General features: G+C 33.6%; 2 protein-coding genes across 3 annotated transcripts; both read right to left on the bottom strand.

Annotated features, from left to right (window-relative positions):
• Positions 1-1,238: 1,238 nt before the first annotated feature.
• On the bottom strand, positions 1,239-2,395 carry LOC133796671 (enoyl-CoA delta isomerase 2, peroxisomal-like). The gene has a single exon (XM_062234288.1). The coding sequence runs from the start codon at positions 2,196-2,198 to the stop codon at positions 1,479-1,481; it is 720 nt and encodes a 239-aa protein (XP_062090272.1). The 5' UTR covers positions 2,199-2,395; the 3' UTR covers positions 1,239-1,478.
• A 3,322-nt stretch (positions 2,396-5,717) lies between these two features.
• LOC133796670 (uncharacterized) lies at positions 5,718-10,286 on the bottom strand. Of its 2 annotated transcripts, none has more exons than XM_062234287.1 (7): positions 10,036-10,286; positions 8,986-9,322; positions 8,811-8,904; positions 8,215-8,336; positions 7,905-8,054; positions 6,393-6,491; positions 5,718-6,281 (listed from the first exon to the last, which is right to left on the bottom strand). In XM_062234287.1, the coding sequence occupies exons 2-7, from the start codon at positions 9,304-9,306 to the stop codon at positions 6,231-6,233; spliced, it is 837 nt and encodes a 278-aa protein (XP_062090271.1). In that variant the 5' UTR covers positions 9,307-9,322; positions 10,036-10,286; the 3' UTR covers positions 5,718-6,230. The 2 variants fall into 2 exon arrangements, with proteins under 2 accessions (XP_062090271.1, XP_062090270.1); XM_062234286.1 differs by having other exon boundaries at positions 8,986-9,337; positions 10,036-10,285.
• Between the last annotated feature and the right edge of the window lie 164 nt (positions 10,287-10,450).

Here is a 10,450-nt window from a genome sequence, read left to right as displayed (position 1 = left end):
TTAAATATATAAGTATATATTTACTATTCATTCGGCAATAATGAGATTTTTAAAAAAAATTGGGCATTTTACCCAAATTTTGATTTATAAAATAAAATTATATAATTAATTAAAAAGTACTCAAAGAAATTTTTTAGGACCCACATTACGAGTCCTAAATTTTTTTTTTTTGTAGTAGTAAAAACTTTTTAGGACTCCTAAAAAACCTCAATTTTTAAGGCTCTCAAATAGATGACTCGCAATGCAAGTCCTAAAAATCTTTTTTTGTAGTAGTAATTTAATAATTAAATAAATATAGCTAACAAATAGTATTTAGCTACATGTAGCTAAATTACATTAGTCATAGGTAGAATGGAACATATGATGAAGTACCATTTTAATCTTATTTTTACGTATTTTAGTTAATTAGCTATTTTAAATCATTTAATACTAGTGCTCTAAGTGAGCATAATATTAGTACTAGCTTGTGCCGAATGGCTGCTTTCTCCTATATAGTATTATGCTATCTTATCACAATACAATACAAGGTGTAGCTTTACAGAACATGAAAGTTGAGTATGGGTTTTATTTCTCCAAATACTTGTTGGATTTTACCAATGAAGAACTAGGCAACTAGCTATATTCAGCTTTTCTAATTTAAACAAAAGAAGTAGAAATTTGACCTCACAGACCTAACAGAAGCCATATATAACAAGGAGAAAAGGAGCATTGATTCATCTAAAGATTACCCTGCAGCAGTGAACTTATAAAGAATCAGATCAAAACTCAAATATCAATTTTTTTTTTAATTTTAGGGTTGTTGTCTTATAGGGTAATCTCTTTTATTTTTTAATTTTAGGGCAGTGGATACGTTTTAGCATTTTCACTAAAAAAATTCTTTTTCTATACCGTTATAGCAAATTTTTTGTAAATTTTTAAGAAATTTTAAATAATTTAAAGTGTCCACAATATATTTAGAATAACTTATTACACATTAGTTATTTGAACTCTATTTTATACGATATAAATTATTTTAAAAAATTCAAAAACTTGCTACAATCAATAACATCATAAAAAATTAGTTTGCTCATATAAAGAGAGTGTCGTGCAAGGTAAAACTGACTATCCTACCACATCATAATCTCCCATAATTTTATTATGACACATAAAAAACATGGAGATATTCGAAAGTAGTGAACTCATCATAAATGCTACTGGCTAATAATAACCTCGAATCATAAAACAAGTAGACAAAATAATTCAACCCAACCAAAATTTTATGCATTCAACTAAAATTTGATATATATTACTGATTATACACTGACATTTCCATTTCTTTTACAACTGAATATAATCAAGAAAAATATCATAATTTTTCATTCCAACACCGTGGCATGGCATCTTAATTAATCAGCTAATGAAATTCTTGAAACAGAGATTATCATTTGTAAAAACACATAACTTACTTTCATTGATCGAAAATCCAGAAAGGTTTTCCATCAAAGCTTTGGGGTAATAACTTTCTGGGTAATTCCAAGCACGCTGCACAAGTCCGGGAACATACTTTTCCTTATCTCCGCGTAAACCTCGCCATTCCACTTCCTCTTGGCCAATTGCTCCGCCAGACGCACCGCAGCCTCCAAAGTATTCTCCGCGTTATCGTGCGCCGACTCGGCGATCCCCATCCTAACCGCCTCATCGCCCTTGATCTTCGCCCCCTTCAGCATCACGTCCCGCCGAGCCAAAACCGAGCCTATCTTCGCCCTCATCGCTGCAGCGAAGTAGTCTGGAAACGGAAGCCCTAGATCGACCTCGGACATGTACAGAACACCTCTATCTCTCCGCATCAGGATGTAGTCGTGACTCAGCGCGAATAAGAAGCCTCCGGCGGCGGCATGCCCGGGGAGGGCAGCGATCGTCGGCATCGGCAAGGAGATGAGTTCGGCGACGACTGGCTTAAAGGAAGCGACCATCTGCCCGAGACGAGCGACGGCTCCGGATTTAGAGTCGGCGGATCGGGCCCAGGCGAGATCGAATCCATTTGAGAAATACTTGGTGCCTTGGGCGGTGGTGATGAGGACGGAGCCGGGCGTGGCTTGGGATTTGATTTGGGAGATAGCGGAGAGGATGGAGTCGATGCAGTCGGGGCCAAGGCGGTGGTCGTCGCCACCGGTGAGAGTGAGAAAGAACAAGTTGCCGCGCTTCTCTAAGGTGCACATACTTTGGTTTGCCGTATTCCACTTTGGTTTGCTTGTTTTGTTTGATTGGGTTGTGTGAATATAAACCGAATAATAATCTGGATTGATTTAATCACGTTTTTAGCCTTGTGTGACTCATTTCTCTTCCTTATAGGCGGGTATTCTTGGCTACAACTCCAATGCCCAAGTTCATTATTAATATACTCTTGTAAATGAGTATTCTAAAATAATTTGAGACTCATCCTCTAGAAAGACATTAAAACACATTTTTTATTTTTTTAACAATTCACATTTATATATTTATATAGATAAGTTCCAACATAAACATGAATTATCCAATATCCAACTACTCCCCACCACGTATTGCTGACTGAATTTCTAGTCTTAGCTCATTTAATATTTGTTATTATTTTTGTTTTCAAAACCTTCTTGCATTGATATCATCGACACCTTCAAATTACTTTCTGCAGCAAACGACGATTGAATTGATGCTTACCGATAGAGCTGTAAATATGGGCTGGGCTTTTGAGCACGGCACGAAATCGGCACGAGACCGGGAGGCACGAGCACGACACGGCATGAAAAAATATGGGTTTGGGCCAAGCACGGCACGACACGGGCTTAGCACGGCACGGCACGACAAGCATGAAGGCACGACACGAAAGCACAAACAAACTAGCCCGAAAGCAAGACACCATAAAAAACCCGATATTTTGACATTAATAATCATAATAAATTTTTATTTGTCAATAATTAATAAATTAAAATTATAATATATGTCTTATTTTTTTCAATGTTTATATTTTTATAATTATATTAATTTATTTTAAGATTTGTTAGTTAAATTTTTAGCATTTATTAGTAGGTATTAAAATTCTAATAATTATCTTTGATATAATTTTGTGTAAAATATTGTTAAAAAGTATATAAAAATATCTAAAATTATAATTTAAACAAAGAAATGTATTTAGTGTGGTGGTAAGTCCAGTGGGCCCAAATTTGGGCCCGAATAAGGAAAGTGGGCCAGCCCGACTTGAGCCCGACACGGCACGACATGGGCCCGGCCCATGGGCCGTGCTGGGCCTACTCTTTCAAAAATGGGCCGACACGAATTGAATATGGGATGGGCCCGGCCCAGCCCGAATTTACCGAAGGCACGAAAAATGTAGGCCGGGCCGGGCTGGGCGGCCCACATTTACAGCTCTACTTACCGATATTAATGGTATTAGAACAACAATATTCTTTCCGGATAACCAAAAGCAAAACTATATTTTTTCAATAAATAAATAAAAACAACAGTTTTAATGAATATTTTATTTATAATCAAGTATTATTATTTTTTTTGGGTAGGTAACTATTTAGTACCCTGTATTTTTGTAAAGTATCATTTTGGTACCATCTGTTTTCAATAATGCTCATATGGTACCCTGTATTTTAAAATCATACATATTTGGTACCCTAAACTCAAATTTAATTAATAAAAATTTACCAATTTAATCAAACTACTGTCAATTATGTAAGTTTCAAATTTAAATTTAATTACTTAATTACATATAACTGATGACAGTTTGATCATATTGACAAAATTTTATCTATCAAATCTGAGTCTAGGGTATCAAATATGTATAATTTTAAAATGCAGGGTACCATATGAGCATTATTGAAAACAGAGGGTACCAAAATAATACTTTGCAAAAACATAAGGTACCAAATGAGTAAATTCCCTTTTTTTTTCAAACATTTTCTAAAGACATCCACCTCTTCTATCATTTCTTATTCTCTCATCTCTCTTAATAATAATTAAAAAATAAAAATAAAAAAGTATAATTTTAAATATGTAATTTAAAAGATAGATTAGAAAATTATTGAGAGTACTATTGTTAGTCAATGATAATCTAAGTGGTTATTGACTAAAATTAAGATTGACAATATAGATTAGAACACGTTAATACAAATTCCACACAAAATTAATTACAGTTTAAAATAAGTTAAAACTAATTAAATAGGATTTGAGTTTAGCACAAACAAGTACAATAAAAATAAGTTAAATCTAATTAAATATGATTAAATTTCAAGTCAAAATTTGATTATTTGCTAAATTCGAAATTGATTAACACTAAATTACTAAACAACTTAACAGACTTGATGATTATATAATTATTAGAAAATTATTGAGAGTACTATTGTTAGTCAATGATAATCTAAGTGGTTATTGACTAAAATTAAGATTGACAATATAGATTAGAACACGTTAATACAAATTCCACACAAAATTAATTACAGTTTAAAATAAGTTAAAACTAATTAAATAGGATTTGAGTTTAGCACAAACAAGTACAATAAAAATAAGTTAAATCTAATTAAATATGATTAAATTTCAAGTCAAAATTTGATTAACTTGCTAAATTCGAAATTGATTAACACTAAATTACTAAACAACTTAACAGACTTGATGATTATATAATATTTTATTTTAGTGTATGATGACTTATGTGTTGAACATTAGATTTAAATTTTAGTTTTAAGTTTATGATATAAGTTAAAATAAATATAACATATAAATAGATGTTATATGAAATTAAATGACCTCTTTGAATTTGTTTATTTTATCTATATAGGTCAAATAAGTCTAAAATTTAAATGAGTCATGTTTATATTTATATTTTAGAGTAAATGACGGTTAAAATATTCAATGTTTTTAAAATATTACACATTTATACCCAATTTTTTTTTTACGGTAAATATACTTAATATCTTTAAAATGTTACACTTTTATACCCAATTTTTTTTTTTGCGGTAAATATGTTTAATGTTTTTAAAATGTTACGATTTTATACCTATTTTTTAAAATTATTTTGAGAAATAATAAGAAAGTAAAGGAAAAATATAGGATTTTAGTTATTTTTAAAAAATGTAATTATTTTCACTTTCAAAATAATTAAAAAAAATTAAGATTAGTAAAATTAATCAAAATAATTAAAACCTATATTTTAAATTGATTAAAATATATAAGTTATTTTAAATAATTTTTATTAATGTTTAATTTAAAATAGTTATTTTGAGAAAGAATAAAAAAGAAAAAATAATTTAAAATTAAAAAAATAATTAAATCCTATATTTTTCTTTTATTTTTTTATTATTTATCAAAATAATAAAAAATAGGTATAACATTACACTATTTTAAAAACATTGAATATTTTTAACACTAAGAAAAATTGGATATAAAAATGCAATATTTTAAAAATATTGAATATATTTATCACAAAAAAGTAAGTATAAAAATATAACTTTTTTAAAATATTGATTATTTTAACAGCCATTTACCCTATATTTTATACACATTATTTAATGGTGTCATTTTCGTGTCAAAATTGTGTTGACTTAAAAATAGGCATGATAACACAAAATTGACAGCCCGGTCTAAAGTGTTGAATAAAAAAATATATGAAAGACTGATACTAATCCATAGCATAAATGTGAGGGATATAATTCCTAATTACCTATAAATTTCCTACATCGAGCATCTAGCTTAATCTCTAATGATATAAAAGTACTTTTTCGGATTTTACTACAATTGATAACATAGAGAAATGAAATGGAGAGTATGTGCCAAAAAAAAAAGGCCAAGTTTTGAAAGAGAGTGGTTAAACATTTCAAAGAGATGCCTCGTAACATTGAAAATACAGGGGTCGTCTGTTTTTTCTTTTCTATTATCTCCCCACGTGACAGATAAAGAAGTGAAAAGCCTTGAAAGGTTGGCGTTGAATGTTCACTATGATAATGCTCTCTTCTGGTCGGACTCCACGTTAATACGGATTCCCTTCCTTGGAAACACATAGCCGTAACAGGTTGACCCATTACAGCGCCTCTTTAGTACCACAAACAACTCTAGCAAAAATCCTAAGGTATACAACATACAAGATGCAATCATGAGAAGCAGCTCAAATACACTACCTATATACAACAACTCATGAGGCAAGCAGCACAAACGATTAACATCCTCTTTCAATTCTTACAGCCGATCAATAAACAGAATATACACTTGTATTTATATCAGCTGCCTTCAGGGGGAGGATTTGACTTTTCAATCAGAAACTCAAGTTTCTGCACACGAAGAGAAAAACAAATACAGATATAATAAAGCCTAAACCAAATGCACGACAAGCGAAATAAGGGAGGCAGCCGATGACATGAAAGTCAAATGAAAGAGTATACCTTCACCGATTTATTTACTTCTTCAAGTTTATGAAGCAGTAAATCTCCAGGAACTATGCCTCGGCGGTCCATCGGAGAGTAGCGAGGTGAAGCTGTCATCTGTGAAACAGTAAGCAAACACATGGTTGACCAATGTAAGATGACCAACCATCATTTATAAGAAACTACAAACGAGAAATCTCACATTGCAGGGGAACAAATTTACTAAAAAGAGTATCGGAATATAATTGTATCCTCCACAGAAAACTTAATGCCAATTAAGTGAACTATGAATCAGAAAACCTTCACTTTCCTATAGAAAATCTAAGAAAGTAGTATTTGATTTTTCTATCTTATTTGTTCCAGGACTCAGCATTTAGCGACACGTGGGGCATATATGACATACTTCTCGAGAGGTCCTCAGAGGATGACTACCGTACCGACAAGTTATCAGTACACAAGCTACTAAACTCCTCATGAGGGGTCTCGGGACCCGCCGTAATTTCCTGAAGCGTAACTCCTCGGGTGGTCCCTGATATTAGGTCTAGGGAGGACATTTTCACGTCGACCTCTCGAAGAGCCCGAAAAGCCCCAATAACGGCTTAGCGAGATTTTCGGAGATTTGGGGACCACATAGTTCAGCCCCCGCACGGACGTGATTGAAGGAGTGATCCCAAGCGCCTTTCTGTTATGATTTCGGGGACCATCCCCTTTTTTAGGCTAGGGAACCACCCAGTTAGGCCTACAGCCAAGTGACACATGTAGTGTGCCCAATAAGTAATGAATAATTCCCACAGAACATGGGGAAGAATCTAAACGTATCTTTCATTAAAGGCTAATAGTCCTTTTAACTGCCCTCGTGCCACCTATAAACAGAGCATGAAGGGGTCATTTGTAAGGATCCCAATCCCTAGATTTTGGACTCCCATTTTACCTTGGAGCAAAACTATCCTTTGCCCAAGCTATAAACCCTAACGAGCTTGTGATTCCGGCAAACTTTCCTTTATACAAGTGACTCGTGGACTAGGCCTCGTTAATGGCCAAACCACGTAAAAAAACTTGTATGTTGTGATTCATTTCTTTTTGCTAGCTTTCTTCTCATTTTACCGGTTGACAGAAAATCGAGTCAACACTATTGTCATTAAAATGATCATAAACCTTGCAACCGTCAAATTATCAATCTCTCATAAATCTAGTCAGCTCCTATGAAAACTTTGATGAAAAGGAAAGTGCTCTTATATTAATCCTAATGTTTGGTTACGCCCCCCCAAGTAATTTAATAGCGCACCCATGCCATTTGACTTGCCTTCCATGACCCCACTTTCCATGGCTTATAGCTCAACTGGGAAAAGGCTTAACAAAAATCTAGAAATTCAACTGCATGCTACCAACTGAGCATAAAAAATGAACTTTCTGAATTACTCGTATCCTTTACACCCCTTCCTCATATGAATTCGCTTCTCATTTATAGATATGCAACCATGTTGGAAAAATAGTAGAAAGAGATGTAGAGATTTGGATTTCCATAATTACCTTCAAGCTTTTGACTGGTGATCTGAAAACAGCTGGTCCCTCAGACAATGATCCCCCCCGACTGATGTTTTCTCCTTCAGTAGCTAAAGAAGAAGGCTTCCAATTTTTACCAATATCCAGCATAGTCTTTGAAGCTTCTGTTATGATGACCTGTAATCATGAAGGAAAAAACAAAAAAACTCATATGAGGCTTCAATTTCACATATTGTTCAAATGATAGTGTAACACAAAGTAGTATCCCCCGATTTATGTGCAAGCTAAAACCACTGAGACTCTACTACATTATAGTTTAAAACAAAAGCTGACACACCTTCCTCAGATCATCAGGATCTGAAACACCTTGAATCTGTAATTCATCTACAGGCGCAGCTTTTCCATGTGCTATGCTTTCAACTCTGAAGGTGTGTATTCCATACATTGACTGCAAGCATCCTAAGGACGACAGAATGGACAAATAGATTATTTCATCAATTAATATTTACTCTATGAAATTTACAGTAGATTGAAGTAAACACACAGCCTCAAAAGCAATTGCTTGATTGATGAAATAATTTACTGCAATGGGCGTATACTGCAAGCATGGGATGCGAGCATAGTTCCATATTTGGATCATACAATACAGAACAAAGAGTCACATGGTGTCCAACAACACTTGATGCAATTTAATATTGTATCCCACGTATTTATTTTAAATTAGAATATGTGAGACCCGATATTAAATTTCACCAATTGCAGTATATTGCACTGCATCAAGTGGTGTTGGACACCATTGATGCCCAATAGCAATTCTTTAAAAAAAGAAGATGTAATTATCAATAAAATAATGGAAATGGGGCAACTCACCAAGACCTTATTACAAGGAAATAGGCTACAAAAAGTGCAAACAAACACAAGCTGGATCATTACCTTGTTCAATGATAATATTAATGACTAGGGAAAGGGGTAAGTGCTTCTCAATTGTGGTGATCCCCCAAAAGGGAATGAACGAAGGTCTCGAAGCCTTAACCAAAAAAAAAGTCAATTTGGCCTGTAGTTTATTTCTTCAAAATAACAAAGACAAAATACAAAAATACAGGTTTACCTTGTAAACTATTTCGCTAGGTGTAACATATAATTTGCGCGAGGAAATATCCTTCCGAAGAATATGTCTTTTGATAGGAAGATATAGCAACATGATGATGCCAACTCCCCAAGCTAAAATCAGCAACAGTGATATACAAAGCCATATAACAGTATCATACTGAATACTATTTTCTGCAAGTTCTTCGAAAGAGGCAGAGTATAGCAACTGCTCAGTACTGTCTGCACTGTCATCCTCATCTAACTCAGATTTTTGATCAGCGAGTAGCTGATTCTTTGATAATCTAAGCTCCGACAGACCTTCGGTATGACCCAACAACATTTCTTCAAGCTTAAAACTGGTATAATTATCACTATATTGGTTATAGAAAAGAAAGTGAGAAACCAAACCAAAAAAATTATAATGGCATTGTAAAGCTTTAAGTAAACACACAGAGCCTCAAAGGCAACTACATATATAAAGCAGCAAAACACAAAGACCTGATGCTCACGCTTAAACAACTGTTTTGACTCTTCTGGTCCTTTCGTCCTTACAGATCGAAAACATTTTCCTTCTAGATAGCTTGCCAAAGCATAAAAAAACACCTAATATATGACCTCTAATCTTTTTGTACAACTTTTGACGCATAGTTTATAATTTAATTAAAACCCACATAATCTCGTTAACACCTGAAGCACTTTCAAGTGAAATTGTACTCTCTTTTTTTTTTTTTGAGGTAAGTGGAATTGTATTCTAAAAACACACATTTTCACCGTCAATGACTCAAAACCCTAATGACCTCTAATCGGTGGCAAAGAAACGAAAATCCATAAAAATTAAAACCCAAGTAAGTAATTAACCAACATTCCTTGGTAAAAAAAAAGATCAGCTTGCTCAAGCCAGGGCAGGAACAACCATATTCCTGGCTACAGCACGTACCATTTCCTTCCAAAAACAAATAAAACATTCTGTTTTTCCCCTCGTTTTCCTTTGTCCACTGTTCTTAAGAACAAAATAGTGCGAGAATTCAATAAAAAGCAAGAGTACAAGAGAAGAGATTAAAGTAGTCACCTGTGATGGGTGAGACTCGATTATGGAGCCCTTGGACCGAAAATCCGAAGGTTTGGGTCGAGAAGTTTTTGGGTATTTTGGTGAGGCTTTCAGAAAGTTTATTGGGGGTAATGGTGTGTAAAAAGTAAAATTAGCAAAGCTAACTACCAGTAGAATTAAGACTTTTTAGCTTTGTTTTAGCTCTCCGACCCTACGACTTTGAGAGCCATCTACATTATTTCTAGCCTATTTTCCAGTATTCTTTTGCCCCTATTTTTTTAATGACTTTTTTCTTTCTATTTTGCTTTTCTAAACGGATTTGCCATTGTGTTAGTAGAAGTCCCGTACTGTGGTACCCCATCACTATCACAATTAGCCAATCATGTGATGCCAAGTACTAATGTTTTCGCATTTATTTTTGGAATTTTCACTAAGT

This window comes from Humulus lupulus, chromosome 8 (assembly GCF_963169125.1).
Source record: "Humulus lupulus chromosome 8, drHumLupu1.1, whole genome shotgun sequence".
Classification (NCBI taxonomy): Eukaryota; Viridiplantae; Streptophyta; class Magnoliopsida; order Rosales; family Cannabaceae; genus Humulus; species Humulus lupulus.
The sequence above is the reverse complement of the archived record's forward strand: the minus strand, read 5'-3'. Positions and strand labels throughout refer to the sequence as shown.